Source organism: Martes martes (assembly GCF_963455335.1).
Source record: "Martes martes genome assembly, chromosome: 2".
NCBI classification, from domain to species: Eukaryota; Metazoa; Chordata; class Mammalia; order Carnivora; family Mustelidae; genus Martes; species Martes martes.
In genome coordinates, this window is record NC_137889.1 from 145412578 (window position 1) to 145440388 (window position 27811).

A 27811-nucleotide genomic window follows, 5' to 3' on the forward strand; every position below is an offset into this window, starting at 1 on the left:
TGCTACTGGGTATGGCTAGGTCAAGAAGAAAGGATATTTTAAATGGTTAGACTTTGCAACAGATATGTAAACAGGACCCTTCGTTCCTGCTGTGGATGTGAGTCAGCCTCTGCCCGCAGCTGGAACACTATTGGTGTGAATAATGGTATCAATACCAAGCCTCGTCTGGTGAGGCTTCTGGGCCAGACATTGAACTAAGTCCTCTGCGCTCAGGGGATTAAGCAGCTTGCCGGAGGCCCCATTGGTTAGCATTGCAGCCCATAGCCTGCAAGTTCAAACTCTGTTCTTACCAATTTTGCAAACAGGCTTTGGAGCTGCGGGACACCAAGTATCTCCAGTTTTCTAGGCCACAGGTGGCCAAGGCACGTGGTAAGCTTTCTGAGCCTCTCATGTCCGAAAATGCCTTTTCCCCTCTCTTGTATGTGAAGATATGGACTTCTAATTTCAAAATAGTTTCCTCTCCAGACTTTGAAGACAGGGTCCCTTACCCTATAGGTAGAGTCTCCCTCAGGAGCAGGGGGATGTCATCTGATGATCACTTCTTTTCAGGTTATCTGAGTATTCCCAGTGGAACTTTTAGGATATTCTTTTTTAACTCAGTGTTCTTCAATTGCACATCCCTGTGTTTAGAAAGGGATCCTTTATACCAAATTTGCTTAGCATGAGGCAGGCTGTTCATGCTGAGGACTGGTGTTTCAACAGGTCTGGGAATTTTCCTTTTGTCATTTCTCTGGCCATTCCCTGGTGAGGACGCCTAGCCAGCTCCCTGTCTACTGTGTCCAACGACCCATTCCATTGTCTCAGCAGCCCTGTCCTGGATGCACTCTGGGCCAGCCTGTCTTCTGCTGTTCATCCCATCTGCTAAGAGATGTCCTCTTACAACTATAACCTTGGGACCCCATCTTGTTTTCTAGCAGGTTACACCTTTTAGAGTATATCTAGGATTCCGGGTGGGTGGGTCAGGCACCTGGTGTGTTCAGCCACATTTCAATAGTCACCTGTGAGCTGAGTCTTGAAGGATGAGAGGTGTGGAGGTTGCAGCTGTTTTGGGACTTGAGTAGATGGGAGGAAGGGCATACAGGTGAGGGCGGGTGACATTCCACATGCCTCTCTGAGACCCTGATAAAAAGCTATGCAACCCCTTCTCTATCAAAAGGGGGAAAAAAACCTCATACACTTGACATTTTCAATGCCATTTCTGGAGTGGGGGCATGTCATGGTCTTATTGAAACTCATCCATGGGCCATCTGGCGTCCACAGGCCCTGGGCCGTGAGTTCCATGATGGCGGGATCCATGCCACCTGCTCTCCATTATACCCCCCAGCTCAAGACAGTGCCCGCATCACTGAAAGCTCTGTCTTAATAAGAATACGTTGAATGAGTGGGTAAATGAATGAAATGAGAGCACTGCCATGGAGAAGATCGAAGGCACAAGAGGTGGTTCAAGTTAGAAGTTCACGACTTGACAAAAATAGAATCCTTCTGCTTGGTTTTTTCCCCTGACCCACAGAATGCTGGCTCACTGGGGATTCTCCCCAAGCTCTGGGCTGTGTCAGTGCAAGGGCTGCCACTCAAGAACTGATGGGAAGTCGAGTGCCTCACACTTGCCCTCCAGCTCTGCAGAGAGCTTACAAAGGTATGGCTGTTCCACTGTGGGAGCAGAGTGGACCTGAAATGCTAGGATGTCTCTGGGGGAAGCCAGAGGAAACAGGGGTCTTAGGGATGTCTTCTGTCTCTGCTGTGTGTACACGTAGGATCTTGTTGGAGTTGCCCGGGTACCTGTGAGATAGACACAGCCCCGTGGCTGCATGATGGGATTTCAGCTCTGCATGCCCTGCGGACGCCTCCCGTGGGCTTCCCTCCTCCCTGGCAGGTCTGCTCTTCTCCACCGGTTCTCAGACAAGCACTGCCGTCTTCCCTGAATCACCTCTGGCTGCTTCCTCCCTCTCTGCCTGTCTTTGCTCCTGCATCCTGATGCCTTTATCCTGAAATGGCTTTTACCTTTCTTCTTCTTTTAAAAAAAATATACACATTTTTATCCAGATTGGATTCATATACAGTAACTTGCACAGATCTCAAGTGTAGCATTCAATGAGTCCCCTGTGTAACTATGTCCTCTGTCAAGACGTAAAACATTGCTACCACTCTAGAAAGTTTCCTGTGCCATTTCTAGTCAGTGCCTCCTTTCTCCCATCCGCCACCCTGCCACCCCCGACATACACACTGTAACCATCGTTCTGCTGTCTGTCACCTTCTCCTCCATTCTTCCTGTCCCCTGTCTCAAATCTAGAGGCCACCAGGCAGCCTGAGAATTCTTTCAAAGTCACAAAATGGATCATGTCTTAAAATCATGCAGTGGATTCCCAGAGTCCTTTGGAAAAACCCCAAATCCCTCTCATGCCCTCAGTGCTGGGGTAGGCCTCCCTCATACTCACTGCAATCCCCTACGCCCCTCAGCTGCCTGCTTGGGGCTGGCTCAGGGGCTCTGCCAGCATCTTTCTGCTCCCTGCTGCCCCCACTGTCACTGACTCCCTCAACCTCAACCTGAAAGGTCCCTGCACTGGTCAGCCTAGTGATGCTCTGCTTTGCCTGCCTCCTTCTGAGAAACACAAACCACACCAGTTCCTCTGAGGGGCATGTCTGTTCTCTCTGAAATGTTAGGGCAAGACTGTGCCTTGGTGCTGGTCCTGGCGGAGACGGAGCTAGTGAAAGATGCTCCCTTCCTCCCTCTAGACCCAGGATGGCGGCAGCTGGACCCTCTGGAGAAGTGAGGGGGCATTTTTATGTGGTTTCAGGTCCCATGATCCTGGTCTGTACTGGCTTCCTCCTCAAGTTGCATAGGCATGTAGGATAGGACCCAATAAATTTCGAGTTGAAAAGAATCATTTTCTCACTTTTGGATTTTACTGAACTCAAACGAAATGTTATAACTCCCGTATAATCAAGCAGGCATATGTTTGCATGACATTTTGTCTGAACCAGGAAATACTGGTGCTCATGGCAGAGGCCCAGTCATCTGCAGGCTGGTACAACCCTTGACCAGAGGGACACACTGATGCCACCATAGCAAAGGCCCAAGGAAGAGGCAGCCTGAGGCTAAGGACAGAGAAACAGTGATATTGATCCCCTCCCAGGGGTCAAGGTGAGCTGCCCCATCCATGCATATCTAGAACCTTCTGTGGGAAGGGGCAGGGTGTGGGAGAGAAGGGGAAGGAGGAGGAAGAAGGCAAGCTTTGAGAGACAACTTGTCCTGGATGGCTCAGTGAGTTAGGGGTGGTGAAAGCTTCCAGGACTCACCATGAATTGATCTTCCTGACCTGTCTCCTCTTCCCAAGTGTCCTTAGGGCCACACAGCAGGAAGCAGCCTTTACAGTACTAGTTATGACCATGAGAGTAGTCGATCCTGAGTGTCCATGGGCAGACACTACTCAAGACTTGACTTCCATCTCTAATTTTTTCAGGAGCACCACTGCAAAATTGGGGCCATTCTCTTGTTATATGGACATGAAAATTATAGCTCAGAGAGCAATCACAGTTGGACAAATTTGACCAGCATGCACTTTACCTCCCTGCTGAGAGGCATGGTCAGGATTCAAGGTCAGATTGTGTGACCTCAAAGTCTGTGCATTTTCGCCTGTGTCTCATTTATGTCTAAGGTAGTGCCTGGCACATAAGGGGACTAAGGACAACAAACGCCACAGCAGCCACCAGTCACCAAGCTATTCTGTACTGGAAATGGTTTCTGTGTTACTGGTACTGCCCCAGGTGGGGAGTCCCCAGACAGCAGAACCCTCCTGCAACCCTCGAGGTCTGCTTGTGTAGGGGGCGGTCAGGACAGCTGGTGAGCCCAGCCTGGGCAGGCAGCCCTATGGGTTGCTTGTGTCCTCAGCAGCCTCCGTTCTCCATGGCTGAGAGAAGAGTGAAGGATTTTCCATTTTCTAGATGGGGAAACTGAGGCTCAGAATGGGCAAGGACCTAGCTCAGGGCCCCCTGCTGATGCATATGACACAGTCAAGTTCTGGATCATGTCACCCGTCTGCAGCCATGCTAGCTCTGATATTTGTTCTCTGTGGGAATAGACTGGGCCCCTTGTAGGTCCTTGCTTGGGGACACTTGCCACTGACACATTTTGGAAACAAATGAAAAGATCAAGATGCTTGAAAAATTGCACTTGGTGGCTGTTATGAGCCAAATTGTATCCACCACGAGGATTCACATGTTGGAATCCTAACCTCCAGCACTTCTGAATGCGGCTGTATGTGGAGGGAGGGTCTTTAAAGAGGGGATTAAGGTAAAATGAAGTCCTGTGATGGGCTCTGACCCAATCTGACATGTCCTTAGAAGAGGGGGAGATTGGGACACAGACACACACGGGACGACTGTATGAAGACATGGGGACAGATGGCGGTTTTTACGACACCAAGAAGAGAGGTCCTGGAAGAAATCAACTTTGCCAAGACCTTTATCGAACTGTGGGAAAACACATTTCTGTTGGTTAAGCCCCAGTCTGGGGTATGTGGTTGTGACAGCGTGAGCAGACTAAGGCAGGCTCTTGACCATGGCTGAGAGGACTTCTGGAAGGGCTGTGAATGGAGCAGGTCAGCTGCAGAGGCCACAGCAGCAGGAGCCGCTCCCATGGGAGGGTCTGGGTTGGAAGGGGGGTGTGGGAACAAGAACGTGCACACCCTGCGTTTCTCTAAGTGCAGTTGTCACAGCCAACAGCAGCTCCCAGAGCCCGGCCTCTGCCCTGGCCAGCCCGCAGCCAGAAAGGAAACGAACACTTGCCGCCTTCCCTGTCCTGGGCCAGGAGACCGACATTTCACAAAATCTCACTGTGGCCCCCTGGCCAGTGTCTGCCTCAGTGTGACCAGCAAGGCTCCTCGGCTTGAGTCAGTGCTCACAACTTCCACGCTTCCTGAATGATCCCCAGCCCCGGAGACGCCGGAGATGCCCCAGCTGGCAGGAGCTCTGGTTCCAGAAGGAAAGTGCCTTGAGAACAACCACTGGTGTCCAGGAATGCTCACGATATCGTGCCGGGTGAGGAAAGCAAAAGCACAAAACAAAAAAACTGGCTCTGATTTTTATAAATACGAAACATTACATGTATTTAGAAGAAAAGAAAGAAAGTGTCCTTAAGCCATTGATGTGCCTGGCTTTACCCCTTTAGAGTCTCTACGGTGAGGCTGATCATTTATAATTAGCATGCCCTCATGACTTGACAGGGAAAAAAGAAGGAGGAGGAGGAGGGAGAGAAGAGGATGAGGGGAGGAGAAGGACTAAACAGAAGGAAAAGGAGAAGAAGGAGAGGAAGGGGCAGGTGAGGAAGACTGGCAGTGACAGGGCCCTACAGAGAGCTGCCCTTGTGTTCTGCCCCCTTAGAGGGACGCACTGGGCCATCCTCAAACACCAGCTGAGTGAATGAACCCGACAACAGCTGTCAGGACTCCTGAGAAAATGGATGAAAAACATTAGGTCTGGGGCTTGGCACAAAAAGCAGAAAGATGCCCCATGAAATTATACCATCAGGATAATGTCATTGATTTGATGCCTTACGGTAGTGGTCCAAGGGCCAGTGTGTCCTCAGCCTCCCCCAGCCCTCCCCTGCCTGGGGCAGGTGGGAGCAGCTCCAAGGCCAGTCCTGAGTTACAGTGTGCTGTGTGTCAGCTTACTTACCTAATGCTCTCCTTCCCTCTCCCTCCACCACCCATCCCTTTGTACTCTACCCCCAGCCGCCAGGGGCAAGGGCTGAGCTCACAGGCTCCGTACCTCCTGATCTCCTGTCACTGCTGGATGGAGCAAAGCTTCTCTCTTGTCTGTGTTTCTCCGTTTTGCCCCTTCTTATCTTCAGTGCTGCTCTCAGTCCTTCTGCCCTGCAATGCCCTCCTTCCACCTCCGGCAGACTCCTGTGTAAGTGTCTGATGAATGTCTTCAAATCAATCTGTCCTATCTCCTCCCTCCAGCCTCTAGCTATCCATCAGTCTGTCTGTCTGTCTATCTATCCACCAATCTATCCATCCATCCACCCTTGGCCTCCCCTTACCACTTGCCCATGTGCCTTGTGTGGCTGCAGGCATTACCAGGCAAGGTCAAGGCCAAGGTCAGGCAGTCTCTCTGATGTGGAAGCCACACACCTCTCCAGCTCTAGCCCCAAAATGCCAAAGGCAGTGACCACATCTGAGCCCAATACCTCTCAGGGAATGGATCGGAGACCTGCCTTCCAGATCCCCCCCCAACCACTTGTCTTTCCTTGCAGCTCCCCTGTACTTTGCCCAGCTTTGCCCCATGCCCCCAGACCTAAGCCTGTAAGGAGGGGGGCCCACAGCTTTCCTGTGACTCCTGTGCCCTTGTTGTGTCTGGGAGGAGACAGCGGGTCTGGATGTCCTAGGACAGGCGTGCAGATTTGCGTCCTGTGTGCATGGGGGCCCTCGGCTTTGTGAGCAGGTGGCGTTCCTCTCAGTCCTGAGCCCTTCACCTGGGTCCTGGCCTTATTCTCCTGCTCCAGGCCAGGCTCCGAGCAGCCCTCGGGCTGACTTTCTCTGTGCAATCTGGCATGAGATCATCCCCATGGCGTGAATAGATGCATTTTCATTCACAGTGACAGTGTTGGCATGCTCAGGGGCTCCTTCAGGGCTCCTGCAGGAGGGACTTGCTAAACCACAGAGAGTCCTGGTCTTGCTTTGCCCCCAGATACTCCAGCACATCACAACAGGGTGTCCTGGGGGGAGCTGTGGCCCCAGAAGCCTCTCAGGCTCCTGGACACCCTGCTGGAAGTGAGCCAGTTGAAATGAACATGATTCCCTAAAATTGTAGTCAAGGCTGTGAGAAAATGGGTTATCATGGAAAGGAGTTTGATACACACAAAAGCCCTGGGGGTCAAGGAAGGGCACAGGGGGTGACATCCATGGGTGTGACCATGTTTTTGCTTTCACTGTCTGAGGTCTTGGGCAAGTGTCCTGCTGAGCCTAGCTTTCCTCCTCAAAGAGGGGGTGATGGCCGTCATTATGGAAGGACTTAAGATTTCTGGCTCTTTACCTCTGGATATAAAGGTACCTGAATTTTCCCTGGGGTAAGGAGTGGTGGTATAGTTTTCACTCAGGGGACTCTCATGGTGGTAACCTGTGTTGGTGCCAGGTGATGGCCTTAATGGACAGTGTGAGACTTGCCACACTCCTTCCACCTGCCGGGACCGAGTTGGGAAGCTCTGGGGCCTTCTAGAAATTCTAGTCCCCCCACAATGAACACCGAGCATGAGTAAGACATTGTCCTGGGTGAGTTAAAGCCACTGAGACCTGGGGCTATTTCTTTCTGCAGCAAATCCAACCTGTCTTGACTGACAAGTGGGCGTAATAAGACCTTTCATGCAATGGCGTGATGCATGCTGAATGGCCTGTCATTGTCTCTGTCCTCTCCCATGCCATTTCCCTGCCAAGTAATCCAGCTGAGCAGGTGGGGCTGGCACAGCTCCCCAGAACTTGGAACAAGCCCAGCCCCCCCGCAACAGAGTCTCGGGGAGCATATCAAGGGAGAGGCAGCATGACCTTTCTGTTGGGGAGAAGCCGCGGATGGGCTGTGATTTCCCAAGTGAACAATGTGAAAGAAAGGTCAGACGGAGCCAATCCGCTTGAGACCTCCTTGAGATTCAGGCCTGTGTGTGTGTGTGAGCACACGTGTGCCTGTGTGTGAACACACGCGGGTGCCTTGTTCACATGTATGTCTAAACATAAATTAACTCCTCAAACCCAGTTCCAATGGGCGTGTTGGACAGAATCACCTGCTGCCTAACCAAGGGTTCCTTCCTCCCCTTGTCTTATAGGCAAGGATGAGGCAATTGCCCTCTCTGTCACTTCTGACGGGGGTGACCTTGGGGACTGGCTGCTGCTGTCTGAGCTCCATGCTGCTGGTTTGAACCAGGGAGACATGAAGGCCTGACCTCCCAGTGCAGACTGGGGTTCAGTGAGCCCGGCATACAGCAAGTGCTCAGCAAATGTCAGTGTTAAGGTGGCACGTCGGAGCTGTCTGCTCCCAAACTGTGGCAGGAGAGTCAGGTGGAGTGTTTTGTGTGGGGGAACAGTGAGGTCTTTTACACACCTCTCGACCCCTGTCCCAAATTTCTCAGGAGACTGTGGCCTATTTCCCAGACATAGAAACAGCTTAGTGGTGGGCCAGGTGGAGGGGTCTAGAATTTCTCCACTTAAATGGTAAGAGTGGTAGGCAGATCTGTGTTGACAGAAAAGTGGTTTGAAGTTAATTTTCCCCATAGCAATGGATATGTTACTGATCCCTGACTCTGCTGGCTTTGAATGAATTAGGAAGAAGCCATTTGGGGTTAGGAGTCCACTGCAAAGGTTACTTGTTATGTTCTGGTCGTGCTGGCTGAAGATGCCCAAGGTTGGGAGGAAATGGACATGGGGCCCAAGGAGTTCCCTATGGCACCTACACTCAGAAGCAGGATGCTTGTAGCTAAGATGCGGTCAAAGATGCTGTGAAAGTCACGTGATGAGTCTGAGAGTAATGAAAGGCAGGCAGAGAATGTCCAACAGTAAAAGCCGTGGGGCAGAAGGACCAGGTTGGATGGTGACCGCAGGACCTTGGGCTGATGGCATCTGCTCCCTGAGCCTCAGCCTCCCTGCAGTAAAGTGGGATGGGCAGGAACCCCAGACTTAGGCATGGATGCCATGAGCACATGAAAAGCCACATGCTGGGGACCTGGCACAGAGTAGCTGCTCTATGATGCAGGAGTAGCCACATGGGCCTGTGGTGGGGGCTACTGACCTTGGACTCAGACAAGCTGGCAGCAGAGTCTCTGGGGCATGCTGGGATTGAAGCTACTCAATTAATAGGCAGACTATTAATTGAGGGGGAAAGGGCTGAAATAGGCCCTGAGAAGGGGACTGCTCTGTTCCTGGGCTGCTTCCCTTTTCAACTCCAGGACCATAGAGCACACATTCTCGTTCCCACACTATCCCCACTGCCTGAAACAGTGCCCAGCACAGAGTAGGGACTTGATAAGTATGTGCTGAATAAATGAGCGAGTGAATGAATAGACTCTTGACCTACACACAGAGAACTTGTACTCATTTCCTGAGTTCACATTTTCCCGTCCACTATGGTCACCCTTGGGACAGTGACCCCATCAGCTTGGTTATGATGACAGTGAGGAATTTAAATGCACAACAGGGTGCACTGTAACTATCACATGGACTTTGTCTAACACCACGACAAGCACATTGCAAAAGTGAGGGTTTGAGATTCTAACCTAGGTTTCCTCGCAGACCCTTGGTGATAGGAAGCCCATTCCCTCTGAGGCAGCCCTTAGTGTCTGGGGGCAGCACCTGGAAGGTGCGGGAGGGAGAAAGAGGGTTCAGGGTTGGAGCCAAGGCATATCTCTGCCTTCCTTAGGACAACAGTGTGAGTTTCCAGTTGAGGGACTCAGCCTCTGCTCTGTGACTCACCCCTCAGGCAGAGGGCTGCCGAATCAGATGGCATCCCATGGGCAGCAGACCCCTTGTCAGTCATACCTGGATGAAGGGGAAGAGGAGGCCAACAGCGAAGTTGGAGAGCCAGTTGACAGTGCCTGCAATGATGAAGGCGGCCGGCCGCTGGGATTGCTGGAAGAACTCGCCAGTCAAGATGAACGGGATGCCCCCTGCAATGGCAGAGCAAGGGCACAGAATGAACCACACTGAAAGACTCATGACACCAGCATCCCCTCCAATGGCAGGGTAGCACCCTCTCCATGAGCCGGCCCCACCTGGGTTACCAACAGCTTCAGGACTGGGTGCCGGAGTTAGCCCATCACTCCTAACATACAGAAACCATTTTCCTGACCCGGCCCACCCAAATAAGAGGGGATTCAGCCTCTTGGCTCTCGGAATGCCCTTTGAATCAAGCTGTAATCCACTACAAAATGAATACAGCATGTACAAATCTGATTTACAAGGTAACGGACATTTATGGATACAGCGTGTCAGGCAGGTATGGGTTACCATACCTGGGTAAGAAAACTGAAGCCCAGAGCGGTTGCTGGACTTCCCCAGTGTTACTCAGCTCCTGAGGAGCAGAGCCGGAACTCAGGCTTGGGACTCCAACCTCCAAATCACAGCTTTGTTTCCCCACTAATCCTTGCTGGACAGGATGGGAACCCCCACATAGCTGGCTATTGGTTTGTCCTCCTTATCTCCCCATGACTGGATGTGTGGTGGGTACCACTCGTCACCCCAGCAGTGGAGTGTTATTCAGTGGAAGTGTCATTGGCATTAAGGGAGGACAATTTTTTATTTTGATGACCGTCCTGTGCAATTGCAGGATGTCTGTCACCCCTCACTTCAGGGATGCCAGCGCTCTAATGGTCACTGTGGCAACCCAGACTGCTTGCACACACTTCTAACCACAGGGTACCACACCTAGCTTAGACTCTTCAAGGTCTGCACCCTCCTCTTCTGGAACTCAGCGAGACCTGGGATTGGGCCCTGTGCCCAGACCCTTGACCTGGGTCTCAGCATGACCAGTGGGGGCCTATTTTCACCTCCCCCCTCCCCAATGGAATCCCCACTCTGTCAATCAGATCTATATGCTGGCATTCCACAGCAAGGGTGGTGGGCTTTTATCAAACTCCAGGGAGACACTGAACATTTTGACCATGATTATTGAGTGTGTTGGGGCTGGTCCCACACTGGTGGACAACAGGGGCAATTCCTGCTCTCATGAAATTCCCTCATCTGGTAGAGGAGAAAGGATGATGTGTTTATCAAAAAAGAAATGAATGAATGAATAAGTAATTACAACATGTGATAATCATGGAGGGAATGCAGTCAGCAATGGGGGGAGCCTATGTTTGTAATGGCTAAGGAGGGCTATCTGGGGGGCGCAGGGGATGGCTGAGATGTGACCTGAAGGAGGAGATACAGCTTGCTAAGATTTGGGGAAAACTGTGGGGAAAGGGATGGGAGGGCAGATACCCTGGAGGATGAAAGACATTGGGTCAAGGTCTAGCGCAGAGGTCACTCTGTCTGCACAGCTGAAGGAGGGGTGGGAGGAAGAGTACGAAGCAGGAAAGACAAGCAGGGCTAATTAGGCAGCATCCTGTAGATCAAGGAGAGCTCTACTACTGAAGAAAACCAACTGAAGAAAACCAACGCTGGGTTTCAAGTAGGGACTGATGTGATCCACTTGCATTTCGTAGACACTGCAGCTATTTGGAGAGGGGACTGGCAGGTAGAGGAGGGGCTGCAGGAGGCTGCTGGGCAGTGAGGAAGGGAGGCCATGGTTATGCAGAGGGCTTGCATGGTGGCAGTGGGGATGGAAGGAAGGGGCAGAATTCAGAGACTCCACCCCATGGAGGCAAAACTTTGATCGTAAGCACTGCACACAACCATACCACTCATCGTCAAGTTCAACCATGCAACCTAAGGTCACAGAGGAAGGACAACTCACGCCTGTCTTTCCAGAGCTTTCACTGTTGTTACGCCTCTATTCAGCAAGCCTTGGACGCCAACACATCAAAATGACTGAGAATGGACCGTCCCCTCAAGCCCCCACTAGACCATGAGCCCTCCAGGGCCTGCAGCCTCCCCCATTGGCCTGGCATCTTTGGCAGAAAGTAGATACTTGATGGATATTTTCTTACTTGAATTAGGCACTCAAAATTTGATTTTGAAATGATTTGATATACCGTTAACTACAAAGAAAATAGACTTTCCATATCTTAAAGGTATCTATGAAACTGTGCAAGAACAATGGTTACACATTGAAATGTCCTAAGACCAGCCTTTAGGTCTGTAAAGAGCATAGTTTTGCCTTGTTGAAAGTATGTGTGTCACACTCTCAGCTGTTTCTGCAGCTAACACTGCTGTAAGCCTTGTAGCATATCCTTGGGGGTCAGTTCACACTTATGTGAAGTCTGAACAGTTTTGAAGGCTGGTGTTTCCTTTCCCTGACTTCCCTTAGGTGTGTTCTGGAAGCACCTGTGGATAACTCTGCTAACATTTCTGACGCTGGTGCATCAGCTTACAATGGAGCAGAGAATGTTGACACACATGGCTCTTGGCATGTCTCTTTGTTTCTTCAGGGCTGGGCCACGACTTGTTTGTTGGTGATGACCCTTACTCTAGCACAGCACCTAGAATACACATAGGAGGCACTCAGTAGAGGTCTGCAGGATCCAGGAGGAGTGATTAAGACAGAGTTCACAAGATGTCTACATCAGGTCTCCTCTATTCTTCCTTCAGGTCACCCTGGAGGGCAAATACAAGAAACCTGAAGAATCCTGCACAGCCTATTTCTCTGATTGGTTTCATTTCCATGATCTCACTTGAATCTCACAACCAAAGGAGGTGGCGAAGCACAGGGGACTAGGGCTTAGCCTCTGGTTTTAGTAAGAACAGGTTTAAGTGCTGGGTCTACCAAATCTCTCTCACCTGTACAGTGATGACAGTAGGGACCTGCCATGGGTGTGTTTGTGAGGATTAAGTGAACTTCTGTGTGTAGGCACTCAGTATAAGTCTGGCACAGGGAGACCCTCAATAAGTCTTAGGTTCTATGATAATAATTTAAAACTCTCCTGCTGCATTATTTCCATTTTATAATGAGTTAGCTGAAGCTCAGAGAAGGGGAGTGACATGCCCAAGGTCTCTTAGCAAAGAGTGATGATGGTGGTGGTAATGATGATGATGGTGGTTGTGATGAAGTTGATGATGGTGATGATGATGACAATGATGATGATGGTGATGATGGTGATGTGTTGGTGGTGATGATGATGGTGATGATGCTGCTGTTGCTGATGGTGTTGATGATGATGATGATGACAGTGATGATGATGGTGATGATGGTGATGATGATGTTAGAGATGATGGTGATGATAATGTTAGTGATGATGATGATGAAAGTGATGATGATAGAAATGAAGATGGTGATGATTACAGAAAGGACAATGGTGCTACTGCAGGTGCTGATGGTGGTGACAGTAACTACATGGCATACATTGTAAAGGGCACTTGACATACATTATTTCATTTAATTACCACTACTATGCACTAGTTATGATTACTATTTTTCCCATTTAATGTATAAAACTGAGGCCTAAGAAGTTAACTAATTTCCTCGAGTCATACTACCAGTGTGTCTCAAACTCAAGGGTGGGTGATGCCAGTATGAGTCTTAATGACTCCACTGTGATGCAAGCAAGACTAAGATGTTTAAAATTTTTAAAATATGTGAAGAAAACTTAGCAGTCTTCATGGTTGTATCTGAATGCTCCCCCAAATCCTGAAATTTGTTTGTTTCTCTTCTGTCTTCAGGTATTGATAGCCAGGTTTCCTAAGAGCCTCTCACTGTCTGTTTCTTTAATCCAGGGTAAAGTGGGAAAGAATGAGGTTTGATATGGAAACAAAATGGATTTCTGGTAGGCCCTTTTTTTTTGTGTGTGTTGTTTTCCAAAATGAAAATAGTGTTAACTATATTTTTCTGATGGTCATGAGTAACATTTACCCATTTTTAACAACTAAGAAAACATACAACATAGAAAAGCATGAAAAGAAACAAAAGTTGTCCCTAAACCTTCCATCCCGAGATGATCTCCTCTTGTATTTTGGTGCTTGGCACTGATACTGAGTGTGCTATTAAGAAGCCTAGAACTATTCTAATATTTATCCTTTAGAGGATTGGCTTTTTCCACCTAAAGCCCTGAAGAAATCTTTCCTTATGCTTGAAGTTATCAACTTAACAATTCAGTAACTATGATGTGCCCGGTGTTGGTCTTCCTATAACAGTCTTTCTTAGAACGCAGTGTGTCCTTCTCAAGTACAGATCTACTATTCATTTATTTCCCACCTTAGACTTGAAATCCTCTCCTGTTCTGCCTGTTGGACTTTTTAACTCCAGAGAAGTTATTATCCTTACGTTGGATGATTTTTGTCCCTCTTCCATATCTTTTGTTTCCTGAATGACTTTATCCTCTTGTTTTTGCACAGATTTTTCATGCTCTGGGCAATCTCTTCCTTCTTTCTCTTCTCCGTCCCTTGTCCCTTGTCCCTTCTTCCTTCTTGTCCTATGTTGTACATTCCCTATGCCACTGCTCTTTGTCTTTCTATACATAAGGTGAGTTGCTCCATCCAGATTTCCACCTGCTCTGATATGGTGATTCATCCTTGACACCTTCTCTTATCTTCTTCCAGGTTATCTTTCAAATCATGGTTTGAGGCATGAGTACTGTTTTTCAGTACTTTTCCTTGATGGAAGGCAATGCTGGGGGTTGGGAGTAGAGGAAATGTGGTGGGGGCAGCCCTTTCTGGAGCATCTGGGCTCTGTTTCCATCTCTGACATTTTAATTGACGTGCACTGGAACCCATGCCAGGAGGTCAGAAGTACACTCAGCTTCTGTGGGCTTCAACTGGTCTCCTCAAATTAGGATAAAGTCTTGGAAAGTGAGAAGCCTTTGCGGGGGCTGCTATGGGGGGAGCTATCTTTTCCCCTGATTGCTGACTCACTTCTTCACTCTATTTTCCCCACAAATCATAGATGTTAGTAAGCGTTCTTAGGGGATTTTGAATCCTGTTCCCTGGTCAGTGGTGTTTCTGAAGGGTGGAAACAGAATGTACTATGCTAGAACAGCCTTCATGGGTTGCTGCTGGTCAATTTTTTTTTCCTGCATAAAGATTTGTTTGGTTGTTGCTTTAAAAAAAAAAAAACTTTTTAAAAGATTGTATTTATTTGAGAGAGAGAGAGTGCAAGAGAGAGCGCAAGAGAGAGAGCACGAGCAGGGGGAGGGGCATAGGGAGAGGGAGAAGCAGACTCCTCACTGAGCAGGGACCCTGATGGATGTGGGACTTGATCCCAGGACCCTGAGATCAGGACCTGAGCCAAAGGCACACACTTAACCGACTGAGCCACCCGGGTACCCCTAACTTTTTTTAAAGCTCATTTTGTTGGGTATTTATGGGAGGAAGATTCTGTAATAAGGCTATACATGACATACTTACCTAAAATCCCCTGATGACATGTTTTCTAAAGGTTAGGGATTGGTATTTCTTGTGGTGCAGTTGTGGCTCATCTTAAAACAACGTGCTTCAAAATTAAAGAGCGGTTGAAAAAAAATCCCTTCTTGTAAAGGATTTTGACAAATCTTTCCAAATTCTCTTCCAAATTCTCTGGTTGGGGCCCTTTATTTGTGGATCTTACTGTTTACAAAAAGATTTTGCAAGCCATGTCTCACTGGATCTTTCTTCATGACCAAACTCTGAGTTACAAATTACGACTACAGATTAGGAAACTGAGACTGTAGAAGATGAAGGGCTGAAGTTATTGGTCTCACTTGAAAGTGGAAGACATAAAGTCTACTTTCAAGCAACAGGCTTGAGCAATGGAAACCTGATCAAGGCACAAGGGCCCACAGTGACCCCTGGGTTGAATGCAAACAGGTGCACTAAGCCACTGACCTTGAAACAGCCACAGGCCCTAGCTGACCAACAGGATACTTACAACTGGGCACAGGTACCAAAAAAGGAAAATTCCATACATTCCCATAGCTCCTCACTGGCCCCAATGCTATGGCTCCTACCACCTCATGTGGTAGTCAGTTTCTCCTCTGCTGTCTCGCCCGCTGCGCCCTTGTGGTGCTTTCAATAATCTCTTCTGCTCTGCCATGAGTGAATCCTTTCACTACCTGCACCTTTGGTCTCCACCAGGTCAGGCCACCCCACAAGAGTCAGGACACAGAGGTGGATCTTCAGACTTGAAATCCTGCCTTCTTTTCATTAAAAAAATTAAAAAAAAGAAGATTTGTTTCTTTTATTTATTTGAGAGGAAGAGAGAGAGAGAGAGAGAGAGAGAGAGAGCAAGCACAAGCGGGGTGGGGTAGGGCAGAGGACAAGCAGACTCCTAGCTGAGAACTGAGCCTGGCTCGGGGCTTGATCCCAGGACCCTGAAATCGTGACTAGAGCTGAAGTCAGACGCTTAACAGACTGAGCCACCTATGTGCCCCTTTATTTATTTGAGAGAGAGAGAGAGAAAGCAGGGGGGAGGGACAGAAGGAGAGAGACACACAGACTCTGTGCTGAGCGTGGAGTCCAAAATGGGTCTTGATCCTCCAACCCTAAGATCATGACAGAAGCTGAAATCAAGAGTCGGACCCTCAACCAACTGAGCCAGGATTTTGGGCACCCCAAAGTCCTGACTTCTTTCGACTGCACCTCCCAGCTCAAAAGGATAAAAAGGTGACTGTGCCTTCATGCTACTGCTTCCACTCTGTAACCGGTGAGGACTCACACCGTTGGCTAGTAGCGTGGTGTAGCTTAGACTTTGCAAGTCAGCCCCAAGTGATTCCGTCTCTTGGCCAATAGACCTTGCTATCTTATTCAGTTCTTACTTGTTATTTTATTTGGCTAGCTTATTTTGGCTTCCCCCAGAAGCAGATTCCGACATGTGGTTTGTGTGTGAGTCGATCCTAGGAAATGCTGGTAAGCATGTGGGCGACTGAAGGACGAGCAGAGAGGGTGGGTAAGCAGCAAGTTACCTCCATGTGCTGCCAGAACTGAATCCAACTGGGGACCCTCAGGAAACTGTGGAAAACCCATCTCAGAATGAAGACGGCCATAGTCCCTACCTGTTTGGCGTTTTTTTTTTTTAAAATTATTTTATTTTTTATTTTTTTAAAGATTTATTTATTTATTTGACAGATAGAGATCACAAGTAGGCAGAGAGGCAGGCAGAGAGAGAGAGAGGAGGAAGCAGGCTCCCCGCTGAGCAGAGAGCCCAATGCAGGGCTCGATCCCAGGACCCTGAGACCATGACCCGAGCCGAAGGCAGAGGCTTTAACCCACTGAGCCACCCAGGTGCCCCCTGTCTGGCGTTTTGAGGACCAAAAGGAACCTGCTTAGCAATGTGCGTCTGTGGTACTCCAGCAGACAGCTGTCATTTCTGCTTCTGACAGTTTCCCTGCACGCGGCTGTCAGCCCTCCCTTCCCTGCTGCCTCACCCCCCGTCTCTGTTTTCTAGCTCTTGCCAGGTATCTACGTAAAACATCAAAACGTAATTCATTTTCATATAAAAGAAATAAAGGGCAACTGTCCAAACTTTTCTATAATTCATATTATTACATTCTTTTAATGGAGCCATTACCATCAACTTTAAAAATCCTTTAATAAGGGCTTTTAAATCCCCTTAATAATCTCCACAGGTGTGCCCATATGCTACTTAATACTTTAAACATATTTCCCCCCAAGCACCAGTTTAAAAAATACCTTTAAATTTTTTTCAATTTAATATAATAATTTTGAAAATTCTTCATGGATATTCTGCTGTGTTTACCTCACTAGACTTCGTCCTTTTTTGGCTGTTCATCTGTCCATTTTCACCCACATTTACGTTCCAAGCCCTGTGCTGGGCATTTTCAGAATCTACTAGTCTACATGACTAGTTCACATAACTACCTTAGGAGACAGGAATTCTAATACCCATTTGACAGGTGAGGGAATTGAGGCCAAAGAGAAGCAGAAAGAGGTGCTGAAGGCCACACAAGTCATCACCAAGAGCTTCTGATCCAGATCAACAACCCTCTCCCCTGCCCAATCTCCAGAAGACACCAGAGAAAGGGCAAATGCACTCTTTCAGGCAGGTTTGTTTTATGAGGACAACCAGCACTAGTTCAGCACTCAGAAGACACGGCTGGGGAGCAGCGCTGGAAGGTGGGGGCGCTATATGCTCGGGAAGGTCATCACCTTGGAGGACACCTGTTCAGCCAAATGGAGAAAGGGCAGGTCTGACCTCTCAGAAGGGATGCCCACCTCTTCAGGGGTGGGCTTCCCAGGCAGGGAAGGATGGGAGATGTGGGGGTGCTCCCCCGGGACAACCTTGCAGAGGCTCGTCCGTTCTGACTTTCAGTGGGCACTTCTGGCTCCGTGGCCAATAAGGTGGGAGGCTTTGGGCTTTCTGCAAGCCTCGGTTTCCCCTCTTACAGTCTGGGCACTTGATAAGCTACTTAGCCTCTCAGTAAAGCCGGCGGTAGCACCCGCTTGTCACATGGTACACACACTGAGGCGGCCATGCTGGTGGCCGGGAGCACTGGCTTTGGAGTCCGAGAAACTCTTCACCTACAGCCTGTGTGATCACAGAGAAGTCATATGGATGGCTCTCCATTTTCTCATGGGTAAAACAAGGACAGCTCCTACCTCTTAGCATTGTTTTGGGGATCAAACGAAAGTCCTTAAACACTGTGTTGAACATGTTGTAAAGGCTCAGTGCTATCAACTGTCGTGGTTATTCTTCTTCCCATCATGCAATCACGTAGATGCTTGCTGAGTACTGACTATGTGCCAGAGTCCTGAAAAGTTTGCCCTCTGTGGGGTTTTAAATCATTGTAGAAAGGGAGCGATAAACTCCACAGGGAGATGGCCTCAGACACTGCTGATCTTGGACAAAGAAGAATTATAAGTCATCAGGAGTCAGTGGTCTGAACTGAGTGAGCAAAAACAGTCTGCTCCTTTTGCATTCAGAGATGCTGCAAAATCAGGCTTCAACTGTCCAGCCCCAGCCCTACCTTCCATGGGGGGAGATGGAGGCCAGAGAGAAGTGAGACTCCCTGTTTCAGCCTTCCCAATGAGCCTGTCTGCTGTGAGCACTGTTCTTCCTGGGAATGACTCACTCCTTTCACGCTCAGGTGGTGCTCGCTGCTGGAAATGCGCCCAGGGTCTGAGGGACTTTGGGGCACACAGCATAGGGACAACTTACTCAGCATGGGCTTGGCCCTCAGTACATGACATATAAGCCGTGACACATTTCTTCCTTTCCTGTAGTCTAGCTGCAGCCCAGCCCAGGTAACCAGACAAGGTCCTGACCCAAGCCTGTGGTCTCACCCACAGGGAGCGTGTCTGCTAAAGAAACGAAAGGGAGGCTTCTCCAGGAGTGGGGAAAGAGAGTGGAATGTGTCTCATTAGATGGAAGGAGGAGGTCCCACCTATGCCTTCCATGGATGCTAGCCTTCCTTATCTTTTTATTTCTTTATTTATTTTGCTTATTTATCATGCTCTTTGGGGGTAGGTAGTGTGTTCTTTTGCTCACTGTCACTTTCCCCACAGCAAATTGTGTCCCTCAATAGATGTTTGTTGGATGGATGAATGGATGAAGAAATAGGAAAGAATGATCATTAAACACGTCTTTTAAGGGGGAGCAGGAATTCATTACATGGTCAAGGAACCAGCTGGGGGGGTGCAGAACATGGGAGTGGGGTTGGAGGGTGTCTGTCTGGGGGCAGCAGAGGCATATCCACACAGGACTGTACAGAGCTGGGGGGTCCCCAGACGTCTGCTGGGGGGGGGTTCAGAAGTTTGTAGGCACAAGGTTTTAGCAGGAGGGAGATGGATCAGACTGCACACTGGAGAATGGTCCCTGGTACAGAGCGGAGCCGGGGTCACAGAGGGACAGTGGAGGTGGACAGGGACACTGGTTAGGAGAGGTTGGGGGAACCAGGTGGTGGGTATTAAGGAGGGCACGGATTGCATGGAGCACTGGGTGTGGTGCAAAAACAATGAATACTGTTACGCTGAAAAGAAATAAAAAATTAAAAAAAAAAGGTTGGGAAAATATTTGTGATAAAGCACTTGGTGCCTCTCAGTCTCATTAACGGCTGCCTTCTGTGATTCTACCTTGCATTTGCATGGGATCAATCACGCGACATCTTTAAATTCCTTCCCAAATTCCACTCCACGGAAACGTGAAACGAGTCCCCTCTTGAATTCCAGTTATCACAGAAACTTTATTCTAATGGAGTTTCTCTAATCCAGACGTTTAAGTCAAATTCTTAAGTTTGGACATCTGGAGTTTCTAGAAGAGAGGATGTTCCTGAAGAGTCTTAGAGGCAAATGGGCCACATGAAACTGACTCTACTAATTCTAATTAAAAATGGGGAGCTGCCACATCGTTATGAGTGATGACAGCTAACTAGCAGGTCAGAGAAGACAACTGAAATCTATCAAGAAAAACCCACAGAGAAGTGTTCTGTTGGCTGGGCTAACCACACTTTGATGATCTGTTACTAAGGAGCTTCTACTTCAGTGCCATGGAGGGCATGCTCTGTGAGCAGGCTTTAAGCTTGAACCCTCTTCCTTGTTTGCGTGGGCTAGGGGATGTTGAGACAGACAAGCATGCGTGAGTGGCTAAGGAAGGGTCTTCGTTATGGGTCCTGCACTTGTAAGGCAGTCTGGAATAAGGGCCAGGACCTTGGGGACACCTGTAACTGGAGGCAAGCCCACTCTCAGCCTGGGTCTTAGTTTTCGCAGATGTGGAATGGACTGGTTTGTTTATTCATTCAGTGAACACAAATTCCTGAGTTCCTGTGGGGGTCTGGTGCTATGTGGGGTGTTAGTGCTGTCTGGGCCCTAGGTCTACAGCTCTGAAGGAGCCACGGTCCTGGGGCTACATGGGATCTCAGATCCTGTGGGTGCATGGTGTTCTCTGGCTCAAGACCTCGAATGCCCAAGCAGATGTGAGTGGTGGTCCCTTTTTACCCCATCGGTTTTCTGCATCTCAGTGCTGGCCCCAAATCCCCCTGCCTGCCTGCATCACCAGAGAGGCATTGGTCTGCCTTTCCACCTGAGCTGCAGGGCTGGAGAGTTGACACCTCTCCCTTCCCAGGCCAGAGGGACTTGTAAATACGTCGTTGGGATCAGAGTGACTCTGATACGCGTACTTCCTACAGTTGTTCAGAGTTCCCTGGCTGGATTCTCTTCTGCTTGCATGTGGGAGTGACTTGATCTGTAAAGCCCCTTCCTTGATCTGCCTTTCCTTCCCCACCTTACATGTCTACTCCCCTCCAGGTGCTTCCTGGGATCAACCCCCAAGTAAGCTGCTTTCCTTGAATCCTTGTGTGAGGGTCTCTTTCTTGAGAAACCCATTCTAGTTTTTCAAAGTCCTGCTCTGCTGGAGACTGAGGCTCACACCAGCCTGCCCTTTACTGAACTCTACTGATTTTTCATTGAGACTCCTGGGGCATCTGGGGTAACCAACTTGTCCCGGCTTTGAAAGCAGAACATCTGGTCTCAGGAACCCCCAGGGCCGACTGGTCACCCCCGTGGTATCTCAACTTGATTATTTCCTGATTGTTGTAAGGGTTGATGGTGTAGAAGGGGGTAAGAGAAGATGTCAAGCTGTACCATACTTCCAAGAGATTGAGTTGATCTCCCTAGGGAATGATTGGGCAGGAGGAGAAGAGATGGGGAAGTACAGGGCTTCAAATGTGGGGAGACTTGGGGGCTTGCCGTGGGCAGGAGGTGGCCTTTGTGGGCAGCTCAATACATTAGTGGTGCTGAGATCAACAGAGAAGGAGAAGGAAGTTTCCAACAACTTCTGCGTGCTGTGCAAGGTCTTCATGACTGTGGTAGAATGTACACTGCTACTTCTTTTTGGCTAGCAGACTGACGCCTCCATGAATGTGACTATGGGCGGGCCTATCATGGCATGAGGTGCCTGATTGGGCATTTTCAGGCTTATCACGAGTTTTCCTTTGCATTCTCCTTGTTCATCCTTCCAGAAGCCCCCTGAGGATGTACTGTCAGGCCCACTTTATTGATGGGTGGGAAGAACCCTTGATTTGCTTTTTAAACCCAGACATCTTCAGAGTCAATGGGTGCCATTGACAATGGCACTCTGGATATCAGGTAGAATCTGAGCAAACTACTTGTAAGAGAATTGAGGCCCAAGGTAAAAACTCTTGGCTAAGGTCCCACAGCTGGTAAGGCAGTGGCAGAGATGGGATCTGGACCCACATCTACTGCTCCCCATGAAATCCTCTCAGTCCAGGAGAACATCTTAAAAAAACTAATCCCCACCACCCCCCCACCCCCCTTCCCCCACCACGCTGAACCCTTCCAGTGTGGCTATCTACGTAGTCATCGTGATTAATGCTCATGTGCCTAAAACTCGTTCCAGGCAAGTAATGTTATTCCCAATTTACAGACCAAGAATCCAAGACACAGAAAGGTGAGGTGACTTGCCCAAGGTACTTCACCTAATACAGCAGAGATGGGGTGAGAGGCCTGGTCTTCTTGCCACGTCAGCTCTGAGGCTGAGTAAGGGAGTGCGGAGAAGGAAGCCCACATGCAAATGATTGAAACGGGACCAGGAGAAGGCGAAAATAAGTGACATGCGGCCAAGTTTAAGTACTCTGTGCACGTGCAAGCTCGTCAGGCAGTGCTCCTTCTCCTGCCTTTTCTTGGGAGTTACTCTGAACAGTGGGGTGAGCTTAGCTTTCTTTTCCAGGTACCTTCCTCAAGTCTGCGCTGCCCTCAGCTCCTGTTGCTATGGCAGACATGAAGCCTGAGCTAAAAGCTCCCCCCGGAACCAGCACACCCAGCCGCACTCACCCCTGCTTGGCTGTAGACACGCAGGCCTCTGCACGGCTCAGCTCAGCCTGGCTCTGGAGGGAGGGTGGGGAGCAGAAACCTTCCTGCGAGCCATCCCACAGCTGTCTGGCCGGCCCACTCCCACAGCCTGGGTTCCTCCTGCCCCACGAAGTTCCAGACTTTCTGGGAAAGGGCCAGGGTGGCTCAGACAGCAGCAGAGGAGGGGGAACCTACCGCTCTTGACAAGTTAACTTGTACCTGGTGGTCTTCTCTGTGGGGAGCCCCTGCCCTTTTTCCCCTTCTCCCCCTCTATGCCTGAAAAACTCCTCCTTACTTTTCGGATTCACTGTACATCACTAGCTGCCCCCTGCCTGCCAGGCTGCCAGCCCCGGCATGCTGAGGGATGCTGCCTGTCATGCCCATGGGTCTCAGAGCACTGAACTGACAGGCCCAGGAAAGGAGGCTTCAGGAGGCAGTGTTCCGTGAAAGGGTTATGATGAGTGAACCAGTACATGAACAAATGAAGGAGGATATCTAGAAACGGGCAAATGACTGAGCCATCAGACAAATGACTAGGTGAGAAACAGGGAAAGAGGAACTGGAACCCTCTGTTTCCTAGACAGGACTGGCTTGGAGTCTGGCTTCAGACTCCTCGTTCATTTTGCCTCGTGAGGAATCATGTTGTCCCTTCTTGGGCCTTGCCCCTCCAGCTAGGGTTGGACTCCCAGTCAACCTGGCTCCCTTCCATGGAATCCTACCAACAAGATTCCTTGTACACCTCAAGTGACAGGGAACTCACTTCTTTGAGAAAGAAAGAGCACAAGTCTGAGTCTGATCACCTCTGAAGCCCTAGCTGAGATCTCCCTTCTCCCTTTTGGGACCCCCTCTGAGGCTGGCAGGTGCAGCGTGGAAGCTTAAAGCATCCCCTCAGCTTCCCAGACCTAAATGTGAGACTTGAAACCATAAAATTCCTAGAGAACATAGGCAGTAATTTCTCTGACATCTGCTGTAGAAACATTTTTCTAGATATGTTTCCTACAGCAAGGGAAACAAAAGGAAAATAAAGCTATTGGGACTATACCAAAAAACCCTGCTTCTACACAGTGAAGGAAACCATCAACAAGACAAAAAGACAATCTACTGAAGGGGAGAAGATATTTTCAAATGATAGATCTGATAAGGGGTTAATATCCAAAATATATAAAGAACATATACAACTCAACATCAGAAAAACAAGTAACCTAATTTAAAAATGGACAGAGAACCTGACTATACATTTTTCCAAAGACTTATAGATGGCCAACAGACACATGAAAAGATGGTAAACATCACTCATCACCAGGCAAATGCAAATCAAAACCACGGTAGAATACTACCTTGCACCTGTCAGAATGGCTAGTATCAAAAAGACAAGAAATAAAAGGTGTTGGCTAGGGTGTGGACAGAAAGGAGCCCCTGTGCACTGTTGGTAGATTGCAAATTTTGGAAACACTATGGAAAACAGGATGGAGGGTCCTCAGAAAATTAAAAGTAGAACTACCATATGATCTAATAATTGCTCTTGGGCATTTACCCAAAGAAAACAAAAACACTAGTCAAAGGGATAGTGCACCCATAGGCTTATCGCATTATTTACAATAGCCAAGATATGGAAGCAGCCCAAATGTCCATCGACAGATGAATGGATACAGAAGAGTGGGTGTATATATAGACAATGGAATACTACTCAGCTATAAAAAGAATGAAAACTTGCCATTGGCAATGACATGGATGGACCTAGAGAATATAATGCTAAACAAAATAAGTCAGAGAAAGGCAAATGCTGTATGATTTCACTCATATGGGGAACTTATGAACCAAAACAAATAAAGAAAATAATAAAGAGAGACATATCTAATAAACAAATAGACTCTAAAACACAGAGAACAAACTGGTGGTTGCCAGAGGGTGGGTGGGTAGGGGATGGGGATGATGGGTACACTTATCCTCGAGTACTGAGTAATGTACAGAATTGTTAGATCATAATGGTGTACACCCAAAACTAATAGGACACTGTGTGTTAATTATATTTGAGTGAAAAAAGAAAAGAGAAGAGAAAATCCCAACTCTTTAGTGGAGTTGTGAGCTCTTCTGTTCCTGGGCCTCTGCTATCTCTCTACCTTTATCTCCTTCCCTTGCTAATAACACTCCAGCCTTCCTTGACCCTTCCAAACAAGTTCCTGCCTTAGGACCTTTGCACATTCTTGTCCTGATCCTCAGAGGGATGCTTCCTTCTTAGCATCCAAGTCTTGCCTCCAGTGCTGTCTTCTCGCAAAGAGGACCTTCCTATTCACCCATTACTAAAGCTGCTATTTCTTCCCTGACTCTGGTCCCTTACTCTGTTTACTCCTTCTTAGCATTTGTTGCTCATTTTAACGTATTTATTCGTTCACTAGTCAGGGTTCTATAAATATGCGTTTGTGGGGGGACAGCTTGTGGTCTGAGAGGGCCCCTTCCCCACCCACCGTGAGATCACCATTCACAGTTGCCTGATCAACATAAGAAGTGCTTGGTAAGTACTTTTTAAATTAACATATAATTGGTAGGTACTTTTAAACTAAGAATGCACTTACCTACCACCTTACCTTCCCAAATCCTGACTTTTAGACTTGCCAGTCAAACTTGTTATGTTTACACTTCCAAGGCTGATCTATAACCATCAGTTTGAGTGTCTGTCCTCTCAATTAGATTTTCAACTCTAGATGAAAGGAAAACATCTCTAACTCTAGTTCTGCAACCTCAGTATGGAGTGTAGTACCAGGCACCTAGTGTGTGTTCGAAATCTTTTGTTGAATGAATTAATTGGGGACATAACAGAGAATTGGTAAGAGAGCAAAAAGTATACTGCAAATAGCCAATGCAGACAAAATCCAGGCACTCAAGTACGTATTATTTTCCTCACAAAGAGAGTCCCTGTGGACCCCTTTCAGACAGAATTCTAACAAGCCTGATTTTATATTTGCATCCATATTGCTTAAATCAAGATGTTGGGTGCACAGATGGAGAACCCCAGGGCAAGGCTGTGCATGTGCATGGACCTGTTTCCCTGACTGGTTCTGATAGAGGAGACTTGGCCGCAGGTAAGACCTCCCATTAGTGGCTGCCACTGTTTGGGAGAAACAGCCGTCCACGCGGCTGGCTTGATGAGCTCTCAGAACCAGCTCTCTCGCCGGAGGCTTGTTTGATGTAGCAAAGACTTTCATGTCTCCTTAGCATAGCTTCAGAACTGCAGCGTGCCAGGGGGACCTGCTGTGTGAATGTGAAGCCCAGAGTCTCAACTGCATTGAGATGCCCATGGGAGGCATAAAATAGAGGAAAGGCCATTTCATATTCTCGGTGCTTATTTCCTCTCATGTAAACTTAAAGTGTGAAGGAGGCTGTGACAGAATCATTCCCTCCAAAGAAGTCCATGTCCCAACCCCCAGAACCTGTACATAACGTCACCTTGCAGGGCAAAGGGACTTTGCCAATGGGATTAAGTGAAGGATGTTAGGATGGGAAAGATCCTGGATCACTAGGATGGTTCAGTGTCATCATGAGGGTCCTTAAAAGAGGGAGGCAGGAGGGTCAAAGTCTGAAGAAGAGATTTGTACAGAAGCAGAAATTTGAAGATGGAGGAGGGGCCATGCAAGAAAGCAGGGTAGAAAGCTCTAGAAGCTAGAGAAGTCAGGGAATGAACTCCCCCCTGAAACCTCAGGGAGGCACACAACTGTGCCGACCCATGTAGACATCTGAACTCAGAATTGTAAGATAGTACATGTGCTGATGTAATCCACTACGTTTGTGATGATTTGTTAGAACAGCAACAGGAATCTAATACAGATGTCTGAAAAATGCCCCATTCATACAGACAAGGTGCTTCAGAAAGGTGTTGGCTTGAAGACACGAGATGGGTTTGAAGACCCAGCTCCCACCTCTTCTGAGCACGTGAGCAAGAGCATTTGATTCTTCCTCTGCTGTTTCAGTACCCCCTTCTCCCCACTTACTGAGTCAAACCACTGCAGGTGTCCTACCCTAACACAAGAGAAGATCATTAGCAGATTTTAAGCTCCTTTCCTATTCCAATATAAACACTTCGCGATGTAACCATGGAATGTGGGACCCTAAGAATCTTCTTGGATGAAACTGACTAAGTGAGGAGGGGAACTAGTGTTCACTGAGCATTTCTATGTGCCTGGCCAGGTTCTAGTGGTGTTAGGGAGGTCCTACTGCCTCATGTGCATTTCACAGCATGGAGCAGGATTTACAAGAACACACGGCATGAAGCTGAAATGCTCAGACTTGAAAACAAGCTTGCCTGAAACTGGCTGTGGGACCCTGTATGACCCCTTCTCTCTGTGTGCCTCAGTTTCCTCCCCTGTAAAAGGGTAATGATCACAGAGGCTTCTGGTGGGATTCACAGGAGTTAATACATGACACACAGCTGACACTCAAGCAAAGGCTGCTATTTAGACACAAGGAAATAAGCAGAGACATGACGACAGACACTCACACACTCATACTTTCACACACACAGGTTGACTTGCAACAGGTGATGAGCTAGGTTGGTTTGAGTCTGAAGCCTGTACTTACTCCACAATACCAGGTTATGACAGTAGTTATAAACTGGGGGTTGTTCTGCCTCCAAGGGACATGTGGCCACATCTGGGGACATTTTTGGTTGTCACAACTAAGAGGAGGTGCTACAGGCAGCTGGGGAGTACAGGCCAAGGGTGCTGCTCAACATTGTACCATGCCCAGGATGACCTCCATCACAAAGGATTATCCATCCCCAGTGCCCATAGTGCTGATGTTGAGGAACCCTGTTCTAGAATTTTCTACAGGAAATCAAGTCATGGCATCATTAATTTCATCATTAATTTACCATGTATTTATCACCTTGGAGAGCTTGTGAAAACCAAATTTCTATCAGACCATTTATCAGTTCTTTCTAGGACTCTGAATTTATAATTTGTGTTGTTACGGAATCCATTTAAATATGCCTCAATAAAGGGAGGGAGGCAAGAAAGGAAATTAAAACTCACCAAGCCCCTTCTGTGTGCCAAGCACTGGCCCTATCACTAAACAAGATGGGGGCTGCTAGTCTCATTTTGCAGCAAGAAAATGTAGCTTAGAGAAGCTAAGTGACTTTCTGAGGGTGTCACATGTAGTCAGAAGGGGTTGGCCTGATCAGACCCCATGCCCATGCCTCTCTCTTAGTGTCATGTGGCAGGAGTGAGTTTCTTACTCTCTTTCCAGAACACAAAAGAAGGAAACGAGTGAGAGCTGGTTCTGTGTTTGGCAGTGTTTGAAGATCTGCCACCAGCAGACTGATGAGACAGCCCAAGACTCCTGTAGGAACTCAGGTTTGCGGGAATCTGGCTCCAGGGCCCATGATGTGCCTTCTTAGCAAACAGAGTATTTCAAACCATATGGCTCCTGAATGAAGGGACATAATGCAGAGA

The 27811-nt window shown here is 48.4% G+C and overlaps 1 protein-coding gene across 4 annotated transcripts in view; it reads right to left on the reverse strand.

Annotated features, from left to right (window-relative positions):
• Positions 1–27811, reverse strand: part of SLC2A9 (solute carrier family 2 member 9) — a 214319-nt gene that overhangs the window by 7922 nt on the left and 178586 nt on the right. For all 4 annotated transcript variants that reach the window (XM_080797062.1, XM_080797063.1, XM_080797060.1 and 1 more), the window contains one exon: positions 9519–9646. In XM_080797062.1, the coding sequence (XP_080653188.1) occupies positions 9519–9646 (128 nt within the window). The remainder of the gene's footprint in view (positions 1–9518; positions 9647–27811) is intronic.